General features: G+C 42.3%; 1 protein-coding gene across 3 annotated transcripts in view; it reads right to left on the bottom strand.

Annotated features, from left to right (window-relative positions):
- Nucleotides 1–14232: 14232 nt before the first annotated feature.
- The window catches only part of Slc36a4 (solute carrier family 36 member 4), a 32515-nt gene continuing 27635 nt past the window's right edge, over nucleotides 14233–19112 (bottom strand). For 2 of the 3 annotated variants that reach the window (XM_021635178.2, XM_021635181.2), the window contains one exon: nucleotides 14233–18461. In XM_021635178.2, the coding sequence (XP_021490853.1) occupies nucleotides 18151–18461 (311 nt within the window). In that variant the 3' untranslated portion in view covers nucleotides 14233–18150. The remainder of the gene's footprint in view (nucleotides 18462–19112) is intronic. The other variant, XM_021635179.2, reaches the window with a different exon arrangement.

Below are 19112 nucleotides of genomic sequence, written 5' to 3'. Positions count from 1 at the left end.
TTCCTCTAAAAGGAAATCTCATCCATCATAGGCTGGTTTTGAACTTACTGTGTAACTGAAGATGACCTTGAATTTCTGATCCTCCTGCCTCCACCTCCTGAGTCACTCCCTGCCATTCCCTGGTTTATGCATGATGGGGATGAGAGCCAGGGCTTCAAGTATGCCAGGAAGATATTCTTCCAACTGAGCTACACCCCCACCCCCATCTGGGTTTTCATCACTGTTTTTGTTTGTTCATTTGTTTGTTTGTTTTATGTTTAATGCTATTCTGTCAATTGGTTAAACATGTTAATCAACTTTAACATGTAATTCCTCGGCTGAAAATCGTGTTCTAATGAAGACTCTAATTTTGAAGGTCTGAGATGGTATCAAAGGTGCCATCTCCAACAAGCTCCAGAACGTTAACGGTGATTCTCGTCCCTCATCCATAGTTTGAACAGCAAGAATCCAAGTCTTTCAGCCCTGAAGCCTATGTAAATTAGAATTGAAAAAGAAAACAGGAAGAAGGAAATGGCCTGTTTCACTTTTGAAGCACTCTCTTAGCTCTTGTCTCAGCTGGTGTGATAAAACACTGACCAAAAGCAGCTTGGGGTGGGGGAGTTTACTTGGATTCTATGTCCCAGTCACACTCTTTCAGTGAGGGATGTCCAGGCAGGAACCACAGAAGAGTGCTTGCTGCTTACTGGATTATCCCCTATGACATGCTCAGATTTCTTTTTCATTTATTTATTTATTTTTGTTTATTACAATTTATTCACTTTGTATCCCAGCTGTAGTCCCCTTACTCATCCCCTCCCAATCCTGTCCTCCCTCCCTATTCTCCTCCCATGCCCCTTCCCAAGTCCTCCTGGGGAGGACTAGGGAGGACTAGGGAGGTCCTCCTGCCCTTCCATCTGACCCTAGCCTATCAGTTCTCATCAGGACTGACTGCATTGTCTTTCTCTGTGGGTGGCTTAGTAAGGCTGCACCCTCCCTCAGGAGGAGGTGACAAAGAACTGGCCACTGAGTTCATGTCAGAGACAGCCCCTGTTCCCCTTACTAGGGAGCCCATTTGGAGATTGAGCTGCCATGGGCTACAACTATGCAGAGGTTCTAGATTATCTCCATGCATGATCCTTAGTTGGAGTGTCAGTCTCAGAAAAGACCCTGGTGCCCAGATTTTTTGGTTCTGTTGCTTTCCTTGTGGAGCTCCAGTCCCCTCCAGGTCTTACTAACTCCCCCTTCTTTCATAAGATTCCCTGCACTCTGCCCAAAGTTTGACTATGAGTCTCAGCATCTGCTTCGATACCCTGTGGGTAGAATCTTTCAGAGGCTCTCTGTGGTAGGCTCCTGTCCTGTTCCCTGTATTCATATACAATGCAGGACCACTTGCTCAGGGGTGGCACTGCCCAGAGTAGGCTGGGCATGTCATTGTTAACCAAAAAAACACCCCCACGCCCACAGGCTGATCTGATGGGGACAGCTCCTCAGCTGAAGTTCCCTTTCACCAGGAGACTCTAACTCCCAGTAGACAGGACAGAGGCCACTCAGCAAGGGAGAGCTGCTACCGTTAATCTTTAAGAATGGAGCACATCTATACCCACAGGATTCACTGTCTGCACAGGGTGCACTGCCTTTATCAGTGTGACTGACTCCATTATTCCGGGTTGCTTTGCCCCAGAGGATAAAGTTGCAAATAACTTGATCATTTCTTTTGAAAGTATGCAGAAACTTATTTTACATGAACCTTAAACTACTAAGCAAATCAGTATCTGTTTAAACACACAGCTTCCAGCGTCTGTCCAACACATCCCTCAAACCACTACTCTTATCTCTGATTCTAAATACGTTATGGATTTACTGAACATAAACAAGCTCTCTATGGCAAACGGCATGTTTCAAACTGCACAAATACTCTTTTCTTGTCCTTCCTGCTGACAGTGGAGTGGTGCTTTGAACTGGAGGCTGGTATCCTCATGAAATTCATATGCCTAGGCCTGTGCATAGCTAATGAGCTATGAGGGCAGGAACTCTGGAAGGGGGCTGGGTCTTGAGGGTGGAGTCCTTGTAATAAGTTTGGTTAGACAAAGGGATGAAATCAGAGACTCTTCTGCAGTACAGAGGAGAGTCCAAACCAGTGGCTCAATCAGCAGCAACCTGCTCTTGTTGCCCACCAGACTCCAGAGCTGCAAGAAACCCATTCCTATCACTGAAGCCCTAGTATTTGCTATGTCATCCCAACCTCACCAAGACAAGTGATCTCCAATATGGTACCAAAACCTAAGCTGGCCTTGCTTTACTAACATTATTTCAGTGGTGACTCAAAGCATGTTAAAATGCAATTTGCTTCATAAAAAAACTTACAGATTCACACAAGAGTCAAGTGGAAAGCACAGGGATTTCACACATCTCCTGCCCTCACCCCAGCACATTCCCAACCTCCCCTAGTACCAGAGGCACCCACCAGAGTGATGTGTTTGTTGTGGCTGGGAACCTGTGTTGATGTATCACAATCACCCCATGTCTGTGGCATTGGGATTCCCTCTTGATATCATACCTTCAATGAATTTCAACAGACTGATAATGTCATGTACCCATCATTGTTGTTCTAAAAGTCCTCCGTGCTGTGTTCCTAGTGACCACTTCCCATCTCATTCCCTGGGAATCACTGGTAGCTTTGTCTTTTCCAGAAAGCTCATGGCTACAATCACCTAGGGTCTACCCTTTCAGATTAGCTTACTCTCTAAGACACACTAAAGTTGTTCCCTATCTTGTTATGGCTCAGTCCTCTTGCACTTAATAATATCCCACTGTCTTCATGCGCAGCCATGTTTCCACCCTCCAATATGATGTAGCCTTGATTTCAGACTCAGAATTGTTCCTCCCCACAGACGGGACAAAGAGGTGTGGAAATGTGCACTATTGGGAGGGAGGTAAGGAAGGGAAAGGGAAAGCTGAGGGTGATGACGAAGAAAAGCAAGGGAAAGCAAAGGCTGAGGGCATTTCTATGTCATGTCTCTTATGTCAGTGATATTAAAAGCAAAGCCAATCCTGAGAAACAAGTCCTACGCAGAATGAAGGATTCCTTTCCCCTGTTGGTAGACCCTTCTAACCAAGGCTCCATTGTTCCTCACGTGAGCTGTGCTTCAAGAGTCTTGGTCCTTGAGCTGGCCCTCCAAGACTGGATGCAGGTTGGTGATAGATGGTGGTGCTTTCCCTCATTACCCCTGTGCCTTGGTTTCCAAAAGGGGAAATGTTCTCATCAGTCCCTGGCACACAGGAAAGAGGCAGAGCTCAGGAGGGGAACTGGGCCTCAGATCTAGTACTTCTTGGCTCTTCTGAAGGTATCTTTTTTCTCCTGCCCCCACCTTGGAAATAACATCTCTACCCTGGCTCCAGACCTTTCATCCCAATCCCTACTCCCTGCTGGTCTCACCTGGGCATTAGGAAGGGCATTAGGCTTCATCCAAGAGTCCATCATTCTTTCTGAGAAGTTTGATATTTGATTACCTGGAAAACCCGCTAATCTTGTTTTAATGTGTTATTTATTCTTTAACTGCTCAATCAACAAATGTGTTGAGTGCCTATAATATTCTAGTGAGCCATGGGCTGGAGTCAGGCACATAGATTCTCACCCTCAAAACAAGTTTTCCATGGTAGAGAGGGTTTAAGAGGAGATAGTCACAGAGATTTGGGCAAGGGATTCATTCTGCTGGCAAGGTTTAAGATGCTGCTTTGGTTCAATTACAGACAAGTCAAAATTCCACTTGAATGGTACAAAGAATGTCACTCGGCTTGTGAATCTGGGAACAGGGCAACAAGAAATGCTCAGCTGACTGCATTTTGATGCCCCATAGCACTTGCCAGCACCTCCTTGCCACTTCTTAAGAGCTGAACTAACAATCTGTACTTCCCTCTTAGCTACTGCTGTTGGTGCACACAGGAGTGACATCAGAGGAAGGCTTTGATTTTAATGAGGTGTAATAGCAGCACAAGTGTAAGGAAGAGTGGGTAACAGCAGCCAGGCTCAGAGAATCCAACTGTGGTTCTAAGTACCTGGAGAACACAGCACTGCTCACAGTTAAAATACACGGTCACTGCACTGCAGGCAAGAGTACCTGAGTTCCAGAGAAGACATTTCAGCCAGATCTCAACACTTAAGAGAGTTATTTCTAAGACACCTCCAAATGTCACCTTTAGGCTATTTACATTAAGCAGGAACTTCCTGTCTTCAGATTTCGATAGCTCTAATTTCTAACACAAATGAGCATGTTGTTACTAAGGTGAAAAGTAACTTATTAGCATGAGTTTCCATCTCAAAAATGTGTATTTTTATTTTGATCTGACCATGAACAATCTTTACATATAATGAAGAGTTTAAGTTAGGTTGGGTGACTCCATTTTGAAATGAGAAGCCATCTTGACTGGGAGCTGAACTCAGGTACCAGGAAATATCACAGAATATGCACTTGGCAGAAAACAAAGTTAACTCTCCTAGCAACAGCCTCCAGGAAATATCACAGAATAAATAATTGGTAGAAAACAAAGACAATCTCCCTGGCAACAATCAATGAGAAAGGGTTGGGAAAATTCTCCCCAGTGTTCCAAATGTAGTTTAGAAGAATGGTCATTGTAAGTTAGACTTCAGTTAGAAGGTCACACTGCCCCTCTGACTTTTACCCAATCCTGTAATGCCAACACATGAAACCCTTCCCCCTGCTTGCTGTCATGGAAACCCCCTGCTTGCTGTTTTTCCCTTTAAAAACCCTGCTCACCAGAGCTCAGGGTCCCACTTCTCTACTGCTGCGTCAGTGAGAGTTGGGTCCCAAGTTTGATTGCTCTAGTAATAAAGTTCTCTTGCTTTTGCATTGAATGGTCTCCTGGTGGTCTGTGAGGGTCTCGTGATCCTGGCATAACAATAAGAAGACATGTTCACTCTGTATCTATACTTTGTGTTTAATTAATAGTGTTACATTTCCCCTTGAATCACCACAACATAGCCATATTTATAGTATTCTTATTCTGGTGGTGAAAATTTGTGTTTTCCTAGACTGTTTATGTATTTTTCAGAAGTAATTAAAAATGTAATTTATTTCTGATAATTTCAACAAGTATGTTTCTTGTTCTACCTTCTATAACTGTCCTAAGGCAAATTTTATATAGCTTTAATCACTATAAAAAAGATGACTTTGGAACAGGCAATAAGAGATCACTGGGTAACCTTTCAAGGAAAGGTTATTTAGTACCACATAATGGCAGCTTTCCTATGTTATTTTACAATTCCATAAGGTATAAGCTAACTTCTAATAAACTGACAGGAGTACAAAAATGTTTGTCTAGAGAAATTTAAATTAAAATTAGCTATTGCCCTATAGGTAGAATAGTATTCCAAGTTCATGTCAACATTTCCTTACTGTATAATATCCATATACTTACTCAGTAAAGCCTTTAGCACTTGTTTATCTCTATCTGGAAGTCATAAATTGTATCAATTTAAAAGATCAGCTTCTGTGGTCACATATTTCAGTTAATTAATATTGATTTAGTTATTAGCAATATCAGAATGTGGAATATAGAATGTGGCCTTCTGCTATTTTGGTCAGCACAATAAAATAAACACAAAATACTTAGGAGTTAGCAACAGCAAGCTTTCTTGAAATGCAGCCCTGGCCCAGTGCCTTTTACCCAAATCTCTGATTGACTTGGCAAGGGCTCACACATTGGCTGTGCACATCTAATCTACTCTCAGTGTCACAACAGTGATGGAGACGGCCACATCAGGAGGTAGAAGGGTTGAAAATGTACATGGGGATGACAAGTACGCCTTAAAGTATCTATCACAAATAAACCCAGCTACGGACTACTTAATGATTTTACAGCAAAGGTAACATCAAACAGGAGCGTTCTCTGCAGAAATCTGCCTGTCAAACACCATTTGCCTGTATGTGGGCCAGTGAGAGAAAGCAGAAGTATTGTTGAATAAACAGGCAGATGCATAGAACAGTGGCCATCCTCAGACCTCAGACAGTCTGTCCTAGGATCCATCCATTGCATGGAGCCACAGGGCTGTTTGGAAGCCTGACCAGTGTTGCAGATGTCTACCAACCAAGTCCTCAGGAAATTGTACAATACAAGAAATAGTAAATTAATTGTGGGTTTTTTTGTTTGTTTGTTTGTTTTTTGTTTTGTTTTTACAACTTATATTTTTTTCCTGCAGAAACAATTTATTTGGAAAAAGCAATCTTAAAAAATATAGTGACTATGGTGGGGAAATGTATGAATTTCTTTGATATTTTTAAAAGGGGGTGTCTTGCTCAAAAGGTTGAGCTATTATTCTCAAAAAACTCCTCTCTAAGTCTACTATCTTTCCGACTGCCTTGTCATATATAAATATTAATTTCTCTGACACAAATCTCTACAGATCCCTGAGGACTTTCCATGGGTCAAATTCAGTCAGGTTTCTCATTCAGTCTTCGAATTCACTTATTCTGCCTCATTCCATTATTGAGTCCTCTGGAGAGGGAGTTTGCTTTGTGTTGTTTATAACAAAGTTTGTCATGTAACCCAGGCTGATCTGCAGTAATATATTTAATTCCAACAAGTGCTTTTTCTTTATTGAGCTAATTGTGGTTTGGTAGCTTCTTCTATTGATAAAACACCCTATATTAATTGACATATGAATGTTTAAAGGATCTTGGAATCCTGGACAAATCCCCCTTAGTCGTTGTGGTGCTTTGAATAAGATTAGCTCCTATAGGTTCATATATTTAAATGCTTAGGGAGTGGCAGGATTTGAAAAGATTAGGAGGTGTGGCCTTGTTGAAGGAAGTGTGTTACAGGGGGTGGGCTTCCAGGTTCCAATATCCCAAGCCAGCCCCAGTGGCTCTCTCTTCCTGCTGCCTGCAGATCTGGACATAGAACCCTCAGCTCCTTCGTTAGCACCATGTCTCCTGTGTGTCACCATGCTTTCTGCCAGCTGATAATGGACTAAATCTCTCAAACTGTAAGCAAGCCCAATTCAACACTTTCCTTCAAAACAGTTGCTGTGGCGTCTCTTCACAGTACTAGAACATTGACTAAAACACGTTGCATATTCCTTTTGATCTGTTCTGGGTTCGTCTTTCAGATATTTGTGTCTATACTTAAAGGGAATATTGTTTCACAATCTTCTCTCTTTGTGATATTTTTATCTGGCTTTTGGATCGGGAAATTAGTGTCTGGCATCACAGTGTGAGTTATGTTCTAATTTTTTAGAAGAGGTTGTTTGTAAAGAGTTAGTTTTAGATTTTTCAACGTAGGTCAGCTTTGCCGGCTCATTTTCCTTTCTTATATACCCCATGACCACCCATCCAGGGATGGTACCACTCACAGTGATCTAGGGCTTTTCACACCAATCACCAATCAAGAAAATGCCTCACAGACAGGCACACGGGCCAATCTGATGGAGGCAGCTCTTCAAATGAGAGGGATTTTAAGAGAGTGAGAAAGAGAGAATCACACAAATGAAAGTGATTCTTCTTCCCACGTGATTCCAGCTTGTGTCAAGATAAAAAAAAAAAGGAACCAGCACACATACACACACACACACACACACACACAAAATACATATGTGTATGGCCCATACATATACATATACACATGTACATATCTGAAGTTGTAACCATATTAAATTAATATTGAAATATCACCTTATATCCTTATATGGCTCACTTAATTTCCTTTGAATTCTTAAATAGCAGCAAAATATTATCAAAATCTAACTTTTCTAAGTAATTCTCACATCCAGAGAGAAGGGGTGCTGTTTGATATTTCCTGATTCTAATCAAGATACTAGATAAATGTTATCAAGGGGCTGAATTTGAGTTTGGGATTTCCTTAGTAATGAAAAGCATTGAAGATCTTCTAAGTTAAGCTACCCAGTTTCTCCTGTACCAGGCTGACTCCTTTAAACCTTTGGGCTACTTTAACATATTCCATTTCTTAGTCATAAATTTCCATTGTTATTACAATCAGAGGAGATTCTTCTTACAGCTCCCCACTCCAGTTTGAACTTGTCCCCCTCTTTCGTCTCCTGGCATTTTAAAGGGGGCTAGAACATACTGGAAGCATCACGTAATCACCTCTAAGAAGTCCCTAGCACATCCTGTGACTTTTGAAAAATGCCAAGGGCTATTATCGTTAAAGTTGACTGACGCCATGGAATGATAATTAACTCGACCTTTAACTGTTCAGTGTCATCCTCCTGCACAGAGAAGCAATGAATGTAGTAAGTAATGTATTGGCTAAAGGAATGAAGTTTAATGTGGGCCAGGCCAAGGGTTCTCTCCTAGCCCCTTGGGCATGCTGTTAAACCTTATTAACTCCTGTTTTTCTTTCTTAGAAACAGTTATAATAATAGTGCCTCCTTTGTGTGGATGTAAGATTTAAACAGGTGGGATGACCGCTAAAAAGAGCCCTGCACTAACATGGACCTGTTTTGTCCCTTGACCTGTTTGCTTTACTAGAATGTCACATGTCCTAGATGTGCCCAAAAAGATGGCCCAAGAGATCATTTCCATCCTCATCTCTCCATGTGGCCAAAGTTAAAAGTGACGATGGGCGTTTTATTTCCTTGCTTAAATTTTTTTTTCTGAGTTTAAGTATATACACAGAGGGAGATTTTTTTTAAGCGTTTTCACAAACTTTAAATAATTGGGTTTTTAATTGAAAATAGATATTTTTCATACACTATATTATGATCATGGTTTCATTTCCCCAGATCCCCCATACATAATTCTTCTATTTTTTTTTCCCCTCACTTCTCAGCAGGGTCCTCAAACCCAGCTAACCAGGCAACACTGGTACTCATGTGCTGACTCTCAGCTACAGCTGGCCAAGTGTTCATCGGGATTAAATGGGCTAACTCATAGATTGTTTCATTCAGTTTATTACAGCCTAATAGAAAGAAGAGGTAGCAGGATAAGTAACATGCAAGCCACAAAACACGGGGGCCAGACAGCGTCATTCTCAGAGCGGTGAGGAACAACGCATGTGAGGGAACGCCAGGCTGGGTGAGCATGAGGCCTCAGCTCCTTACTGCTGGTACTGCCCTCTGCTCACACCTGTTACTCTGGAATGCTCAGCAGTTGCTACTGAAAAAGACAAAACTTACAGCAAGCAGTCACTTCCACCATGCTACTAAGTCTCAGGGGGAAAAAAAATGGGAAGACTCAAAACAGCAGGTTTAATTACTGATTTTATCTTTTTAAATGAAAAATGGTAGAGCCTTGAGCCCTGCAGCGTTTAGTCTCTGCATCTGTTCCTTCATTCATCAAATGTTTATTGACACCTTTAATGCCTAGAAGGGAAATTTACATTCATCTCAGTCGCTGCGCTCCTTGAATGGTGCTTGCACAACTCTGAGAACTGGGGGTTGAAAAGGAAAAACTAAACACAAATTTCAGAGTCAAAACACAGTGGAATATTACTCCATATTCTCTGTAGTCGAGGTTTCTTTATTGCTTTTTGAATTCTAAAACCTGAATACAAGAAAGTGGGTAACTCCATGTTTTCCTCCACTTTTGAAAGTCATTTAAGGTTCTTAAATTATTTTTCCCCCTTTTTTTTAAATTTTTCATCAATTACACTTTATTCATTCTGCATCCCCCCATAAGCCCCTCCCACCTCCCCTCCCAATCCCACCCTCCCTCCTCCCTCTGCTTGCATGCCACTCCCCAAGTCCACTAATAGGGGAGGTTCTCCTCTCCTTTCTGATCTTAGTCTGTCAGTTCACATCAAAAATGGCTGTATTGTCCTCTACTATGGCCTGGTAAGGCTGCTCCCCCCCAGAGGGAGGTGATCAAAGAGCAGGCCAATCAGATCATGTCAGAGGCAGTCCCTCTTCACATTACTATGTAACCCAATTGGACTCTGATCTGCCCTGGGCTACATCTGTGCAGGGGTTCTGGGTTATCTCCATGAATAGTCCTTGGTTGGAGTATGAGTCTCTGGGAAGTTCCCTGTGTTCAAATTTTCTTGTTCTGTTGCTCTCCTTGTGGAGACCCTGTCCTCTCCAGCTCTTACTATTTCCCAGTTCTTATCTAAAATTCCGTTCACCTGCCCAACAGTTGCCCATCCGGCTCAGCATCTGCTTTGATAGTCTGAAGGGCAGAGGCTTTCAGAGGCCCTCTGTGGGAGAATTTTTCCTGTGCTGCAAATCTGTCTAAACAATTGTTGAGCTATATTTTAGGTAATTGGACTGGAGAATTCGATACTATGATGGAGCAGCTGAGAGTGGCCATTGTCACAGTAAATTCTACCAGAGTGGACGCAGGACTAGCCACAGGATTATCAACATGGATTGCTGCAGCCATGTATCATCTGAAGGAATGGGCGGGCATGGGAGCGTTAGCAGGCCTTCTGGTGTTGGTCTCCTTGGTTTGCCTGTGGTATATATGCAAGATTAGAGTCTCACAACAGTGTGATGCAGCCATGATCATTCAGGCCTTTACAGCCATTGAAGCAGGACATTCTCCCCAAGCATGGTTGGATACCATAAAAAGCTAAAATGATACGCTCAGGATGCGAGGCTAAGCACTGCACTCAGGGTCAGCCGCTTTCGACCCAGAGAAGAGCATGTCTGATTGCATGTGGGTTGATGCCCCAGGTCCCGCCTCTGAGAAAAAGGTATCCGACGGGTCTGATGCTCTTTGGGTGGATGACACCTAAATGAACATCGGTACAAAGTCCCAATTTATTTCTAATATCAGAGATCAGACCTCTACTCTTGCCTGATGCGTCTAAAATAAAAAGGGGGAACTGTAGAGAGCTGCGGAATGCTATGCCTTAAAGATGGAGCTGGTTTCCGCCTTCCACCTTCCCAATGGTGAGTGCTCTCTGTCACGAACAATTCCACATTTGGCTAAGGCTGAGGATCTGGCTTGCTTCCATATATGTGGACCTATCTGCATTGCCCACGTGGCACGCCTGGGTTGGCTACCCAGAGGCTATTTAAGCTGTGGGCTGGCTTTCCCCAGGGTCCGAGGATTGTTCAAGGTTCCTGAATAAACTGCATTGAAAAAAAAAAAAAAAAAGAAAGTGGGTAATGTGGGGAGAAGGGCATGGAGATACAGAAGGGGAAAGTGGAGAAAGGATGTGTGAGAGCACAGCATAAGGCCAAGGATGAATAAAAAGTGCCACCATGGGGCCCACTGCTTTGTATGGCAACTTGCCCTGGTCAGTTTTTACTGTCAATTTGACACAACCTAGAGACACCAGAGAAGGGGGTACCTCAAATGAAGAATTGCCTTGATCAGACTGGCCTGTGGCCATGTCTGAAAGGAATTGTCTTGACTGATGATTGCTGTGGGAGGGCCCAGAGCTCTGTAGCTACTCAACAGGTGTGGCATGGTAGCATAAGTAGTCAGTGGTAGAATTCTTGAATGGCTAAGCAAATAGGCATAAGATGGTAAAAAAAAAAAAAAAAACCTAACAGAGGGTAACTCAGAGAACAATTTAGTAAGTAGCTGTGATGATTTCAAAGAAAATGGCCCCTATGGGTTCATATTTGAATGCCTGGTCTCTAGTTAGTGGAACTGTTTTGGAAGGATTAGGAGGCATGGCTATTTTGGAGGAGGCATGTCACTGGGGGAAGGGCTTTGAGTTCTAAAAAGTTCACACCATTCCTTACTTCTCTGCTTTCTTCTCCTTTCCTCTTCCTTCTGTCCCCCCCCTTTCTTCTTCCCTCTGCTCCCTTCTCTCTCTCCCTTCTCCCCAACCCTCTGCCTGAAGCTGGTGGATCTGATGTGAGCTCCCAGCTGCTGCTCCAGTGCCATGTGTGCCTACACACTGCCATGCTCCCCACCACGATGGTGACGGGCTAACCCTCTGAAACCATAAGCAAGCGCTCAGTTAAATGCCTCCCTCTGTAAGTTGCCTTGGTCATGGTGTCTCTTCGCAGCAATAGAGAAGTAATTAAAACAGCAGGCTTCATCCATAGTTTCTGCCTCTGTGCCTGCTGGAGTTCTTGCCCAGACTTCCCTCAGTGATAAACTGTGACTTGAATGTTAGCCAAATAAAACCTTTGCTCTCCAAGTTGCTTTTGATCAGGGGGTTTTATCATAACAACAGAAAACTAGAAGTAGGAATTTAGCTTTTTAAAAAGCTGAGTAACCCAGATCCCTTGCCACTTACTGTAACAGAAATGAGTCTCCCACCATCAGGGTCCCATGTGGATACTCAGTTGGCAGTGCTAATAAGATCAGCCTTCCACAGATTTCGGTCCATGCCCAGTCTCTTATCTCTTCCACTGCATGGGACAAGGATGTGTGGGTGGGGGTACTCTGAGTGGGTGGCCTTATCTGCTCTGCTTCTCCAGTGCTCATGACTGAGATGAAAATGAGTGGGCCCATTCTTGCTAACTTCATCACTTCCACTAAAGGAGGATGTAAAGGACAAACAGCAGCTTGCCAAAACAGCCCTCTGGTCAGCAGCGCCAATGCATTTTCTCAGGGGTCCACAGAATATCCCAAAACAGGATTCCTGAAATTCAAACTTTCTTAGGAGTATTGTGCTTTAGTTTTACATTTCATGTTTTTAAATCATACTTAATAGCGCAATTGCCTGTTGATATCAAGTAATACTCTCACTAGAGTCTCATATGAAAATCAAGATGTTTTCCACCCTACCTCCTCTTCCTGACATGTGCTTTCTCAGCCCCTCTTTGTACTGGTAGCTGAAGACCATGTGACTATTTTCAGGTATTAACACGAAGGTAGAAACAGTGCCTCTTTCTTGCAGTCCACGCTTATTTTTTCCCTCCAGTGATGACTTTAGAAGCCACATTCTGGGTGTGTTAGTGGCACTGATGAAAGATCTTCATGCTGCTTCCCACCTGGAGCAGGGGCCCAGGTTCAATTCTTTGTGTCACACACCAGGATGAGCCTTTCTTGAGGTTAGTCACAGATGGTGGCATGAGTGAACATGGCTTCTCATTAGGGGGACATCGCCCGACATATTACAGTGGAGAGAGAGGGAGGAATGCCCTCACGTTTCTTCTTTTGTGAATCCAACATATGTTCTACTTAGAATGGATTTTTGTTGATTGGTTTTGTTTTTGAGATGGGTCTTCTGTAATGGTCCAGCCTGGTCTGGAATTTCAGATCTCCTGTCTCGGCTCCCTCTTATGTAACACCTGGCCAGCAGTGTTTTACTGTTATTTTACTGTTGGGTTCTTTTCACTTTTTCTCTTGGTAGAGAGTTTCTCACATACTCTGATATTTCCTTGTCCCAGGTTCACAGGATCAGAATTCCTGGGAGTCAAGATATAAACATCCTTGATTTCTTTGAGAGGGGATGGGATAATGCTTCCTGAAACCACTGTCTCACTTTTATAAATAAAGTAATACAACTGATACCTAACAGTTTCAAAGCTTTTTCAAAGAGCACATAAAAATTATGCATATAATTTAAAAAAATAAAACAAAAAATATTTAAGGAGTACAATGTGAAGTTTTATTTATTTTCATTTGTTTGTTTTGTTTTTGAGACAGGGTTTCTCTGTGTAGCCTTGGCTGTCCTGAACTTACTTTGTAGACCAGGCTGGCCTCGAATTCACAGAGATTCACCTGCCTCTGCCTCCCTGAGTGCTGGGATTAAAGGCTCACACCAATACATCTGGCTCAATGTAAGGTTTTAAAACATATATCAACGCGTAGTGTTTAAGTCAGGGAGCTGATATGCCCATCATCTCAAACATTTATCAGTCCTTAGTAGTGTCAGCATTTAACATATTTTAGATTTTTTGGAAATTAAGGAAGTGGTAAATTGAGCCATCCATGTCACTGGGTACATGGTTCTGAGTGTCCTCTCATTTTTAATCTACTCTTAAATCTTTGAGGCATTTAATATCATAAAGACTGCTTGCACTATTCATTATGAAAATATTCACACATCTCTCTCACACATACACACAGTAATAGGAATGAAATAAAATTTAAATAACAAAAAATTGTGAGGGGTCAGCAAAATGTTTCGGTGGTTAAAGAAGCTTGCCACACAAGCCTGAGGACCTGAGTTTGATCCCCAAAATCTCCCCATGTAAAGATGGAAGGAGAGAACCAGCTCCACAAAGTTGTCCTCCATATGTACTGCGGCACATGCAGCCATATAATAATAAATAAAATAAGATTTAAAACTTTAATAAAAGAAGATGCTTTTTTCAGCTAGGATATTTCCATATTATTTAATCATATGAATGGAAAACTTAAAAAGGCATTTATTAGCAAGCAAAATAATTATACTTTATTGACAATTCAGATGTTACAGCACTTTCAGACATTTTTCAAACTCTTTTACAAAGAAAAATAAATTACGAGAAATGACACAAGTCTAATAGAACTTTCACTAAAGCTTCTAAAATCATTTTGAAAAACAAATATCTGTAGCCTGAATTGTCCATGTCATGAATATATATTTTCCTATGTGAGCATCATCCTGGTCCTATCTGTGGTAGAGCAGCTGAAATGGATTCAGATGTGAGTCCCTGTTGGGTAACATCCATGCATAAATGTAGAAACCGCCAATTTTAACAGAAATCTGAATAGGTGATTTGTCACTTTATTCATTAGACAATAAATTCTAGGCCTAGTCATATCCTAAGCATATTTATTTTTATATGCTAGGTCAAAACCAACGAGATCCAGATCCACTTGTGGCCAAGTAACATGAGGCCATTTAATGACAGGAGGCATCCTGTTATCCTCGATAGGCAAATTTCTCACAGTTTCTTAATTAAGGGAAGATAACTGAGCTTGGGCAAAACCGATCGAAATAACCCCTTTTCCAACATTTTATAAACTATTGATGCTTTATTTATATTTTAACAAATTATTTTATTGCTCAACAGTTAGCATCTGCTGAGCCACTGGTGTTATAAAAACAACTGTATTTATTATCTCCATTAGCTCTGTCCTGCATCTTTTCCATCTTGGCTGAAGAAAAGAGAGCTGGAGAGGGGGCCTAGTGTACGCTGTAAATGACAACTGTGCTGGCCTCTGTGGGGGACTAGAGTGAAACAGGCCAGCTGTGTAAGACTTCCCCTAGAAATGGCGCGGGTGTGCACTTGAGTTGACATTTTCTAGGACCATGTAGACACCAAGGAAGACCGAACCCTGCTAGGAAATGCACACGTGCCTTGCCACAGACAGCTTATAAACACATTATATACATCATCTAACAAGACTAAGAACTAGCTTTGGTGACAAGTCAGAGAGAACAGAGCAGGAAAGAAGTGGGTCTGTCTTCTTTAAGTGGTACCATCTAACCAGAAAACTTCCCAGCTCCTACTTCTTCAAATGTGGGAAACCCAGGTCACGTGGGAAAGGGCCTGTGTTAAAAAGCCACGTGGGAACAGTGTTTGGACGAGTGGACTCAGGCACCAACACTCCTTGGAGTGTCAGGGAACAGAGACAAATGGTGAAGGGCTGAGAGTCTAGCCCATGGGAGGCGAACAACAGCTTCATAGTGGAAATGGGACCCACACAACCGAGTAGCTTTCAGGCAACGTTCCCACAGTGGCAGGAAGTAACTGCTGGAGTCATTTCAGCCACCACGTGATGGATCAAAAGAGCCAACATGAGTTCAACATGTGTGTCTGCTTCCTCTTCCTCCAGGCCCCAAACAAAAGTAATGGCTGCTAGAACCAAAATACCTTCTCAAAAACTCTTTATAAAACATAATTCTATAAAACTAAGTATCAAAGAAAAATGATCAAATGATAAATATGTCTTCAGGCACCCTTAAACAAGAGTACATGTCTTTTACACTTTGTGCCTAAACAGTGTTTCACATTACAAATTAAAACCATTAAAAACTTTCTCTTCCATCGGCCTGTCTCCCTTTCAGAATTGTGACTTCTCTTGTGTTGATAATTTGGAGATGTGCAACACATTTCTTTTTCACAGTCAAATTCCAATGAAATTACTTTCCTCATAACCTCATCCGCTTTCTCTGCCTAAGACTGAAGACTTGAAGTAACAATTGAACATAAAATACCATAAGCAATTATTAGAACTATCTAACATAAATGTTTTTAAAGTTTTGGTTCTGAATGCATACCAAAATAAAGCTTCTGATGTATTTACAGGCTCACACTTGAAGACAGAGTAATGGCGGAAGGAGGAGCTGAATCTGAGTACGTTAACATTCACATAGAAAAATAGAGAATTCCACAGACAACTCGATGACATCTTACAGACTAACATCTTACAGAACCAACAGGCTGAGAGGCCCAGGAGATGACTGCGCACTCACTCCTTCACTCTCCCTAATTTTCACCTTCACCATCAAAGGAGCTTGGTTGCTTTGGCTAGCATGTTTGGAGATGGAGTGAAGGAGGCACTTCTCTGGAAGATGTCTGCAGTATTTACTAGACAATTGTTTGTTTGTTTTCACATTTTTCTAAGCATGCATTCTAGGGTTCCTTCACTCTGCCCATTTAGATCAATGGAAGGCTGAAGAAAAGCTACGGGTCTAGAAAGATCCAGAATTCTGTAATTTGTCAGGTATCTAAACTATCTTGCAGTTAGCCAGTCCCTGCTGCTTAAGGGAACCTCACCTCCAATGACCAGCACAGCCCAAAGCCAGCCAGTCTCCTGCTGCTTAAGGGAATGTTCGTTTCTTTCCTTTGAGGTCTATGAAGCAGGCAGGATTTTTGGATTTTTCTGGATTTTTATCATGTCACATATACTATTCAAAGATCAGACACACTCTCTCAAAGGATGGAAATATAATTAAATAAACTCTACACTAAAATTAAGCTGAATGTGGTTTTTCATTCTTCTTGACTGTGACACGAAAAATAATTTTTAAAAAATCTGTGTGGGTGGAGCAGAGGGAGGGAGGGTAGATTTGGGAGGGGAGAGAGGAGGGAAGGAGCTACAGGTGGGATACAAAATGAATAAACTGTAATTAATTAAAAAAAAGAAAGAAAGAAAAGAAAAAGAAACAAAAATCTGTGCCTTGGGTCAAATATCAGGTTCTCTTGACTCAAGGCTAAGTGCTCTTGACCAAGTCACCTCACATTTCTGGGACTCCATTTCCTACAATGTAACTGTTCTGGCTAGTTATGTGTCTGCTTAACATAATCTAGAGTCCTTTTGGAAGAGACTCTCAATGGAGAAAATGCCTCTGCAAGACTAACCTGCAGGCACGTCTGTGGGGACATTTTCCCACAGATGATGACTGAAGGGGGAGGGCTATGCCCATCGTGAGCATGCTACCTCTGGGCTGGTGGCCCTGGGTGCTCTAAGAAACAGGCTGAGCAAGCCATGAGGAGAAAGTCGGTAAGCAGCACTCCTCCGTGGCCTCAGCATCAGTCACTGCCTGCAGGTTCCTGCCTGGTTTCAGTTCCTGCCCTGACGTCCTTTGAAGATAGCCTGTGATGTGGAACTGTAAACTGAAACCCTTTCCTCCCTAAGTCACCTTTGGTCCTGTGTTGTTATCACAGCAATAGGAACCCTAGGACAGTAACTAGGGGAGCAGTGCTCCGGAAACTTAACGGCCTCTTCACCTACGACTGACACAGGAGGTCAGAACCCTGCTCAGTGCTTCCCAGTGACCATGCAGCTCTACTGTCCGCATAGCCAAACAATGACTTGACTGTGGCTCTGGGAACTTGCCAATGCTTACATGATGGCCAATGGGAATCTTGCATCCTTCCAGGGCCTGTCAGAAGCATTTCCCATGGTATAAAAACACTATCAATGCATTTCCGTACACAAGAGGCTAGCTTTCCTTAATGCTATGGGACACTCCAGAGAGATTTTTGTGAAGTATGCCCCTATTTGATTTCTATAATGTTTAAGTCCTTTATCTTCTCAATAGTGGTAAGAAAGACAATTCTTACTCAAAGTGTTTCTTATAAAAACATGCTTATTGTTTAAGTTTTTAATATTAAGCTTCTTTTGATTTTTAAAGCTAATTTTAAATTTTTCATTGTCATGAGATAAAAGCAAGACTCTACCATAGTTTATCACAGCTGCAAAAGATGTCCAGTTCATGGTCAAATCACAATACTCTGCCAACAAAAACAAGAGTTTGGCACTGTGTTTGGGTGTGTGGCGCTACGCTGTACTGGCTCGTAATTGCTGTTAGAATTGGAGTGGCAACAGAGGGCTCACACATCTTCTCCTGCTATTTCAAACCGGACGCTAAGCACGAGGAGTTCACATTCAGAGAGGAGGTCTGGGGGGTAACAGGTGCAACCCCTGTGGTTGGATAAATAATTTCTTCAACGGTGACATACGTGCCCAACAAGAAGCCAGCGACGCCAGTGAATGCTATGGAAATGTTTTTCAGGATCATCCATATGTTGTAATGTTGTTCCTTAGAAAATGTAAGGATTTCCACAAGGGGGGGCAGGATCAGAGCCAGCGTGCTGCTGCTCACAGCCCCTACGAAGGAGATTACAATGTCTAGGCGAGGAATGAGAACCGCCCCAGCACCTATGAGAAAAGAAACATATGGTTCCTGTTGACATGTGAGCTATACATGTAGGGACTAAATGTAGATATTTTGACACAGTGAAAGTAATTAGCAGAAGTCACTGCTCATAGGGAAACTGGCGTAATTTATTCTGAGAAATATTTCCTGGACTTATACTTATCAAACCATTTCTCATCTAAACAACTCTTAATTTTTTGCTCTGAGATCAGAGCATCTATTTCAAAGCACTGAATTCCTCTGCCAGCCACACAGTGGAGTCTGTGACGCAGAAAACAGGGTGGTTTGGCATGAATGAAGAGGAGCAAGGACAGCATCCATTCTTACAGTGGGGATTCTAATCAAGCATGCTTCAGGACAACGCAACAGACAGTCACTGAGCAGGAGGAGGCAATGAAGGATGAAAAGCAGTGGACAAAGCAAGATATGCTGTGTGGCAACCCAGCTTCAAACCCAGACATTGGGTTCCTGAGTCAGGAAGACTTTAGGATTGAGGTCAGCCTGAGCTACATGGCAAGGCTCTGTCTCAAAAACCCAAGATTTGGGGATTAACTCAGATTACAGTGGGTGGCCTTGGGATTGTTTCTAGTACCAAAACTTTTAAGGCTGAATGAGATCTGGATATATATATAGTCGCAAATTACCTCCCTAGC

Source organism: Meriones unguiculatus, chromosome 1 (assembly GCF_030254825.1).
Source record: "Meriones unguiculatus strain TT.TT164.6M chromosome 1, Bangor_MerUng_6.1, whole genome shotgun sequence".
Classification (NCBI taxonomy): domain Eukaryota; kingdom Metazoa; phylum Chordata; class Mammalia; order Rodentia; family Muridae; genus Meriones; species Meriones unguiculatus.
The sequence above is the reverse complement of the archived record's forward strand: the minus strand, read 5'-3'. Positions and strand labels throughout refer to the sequence as shown.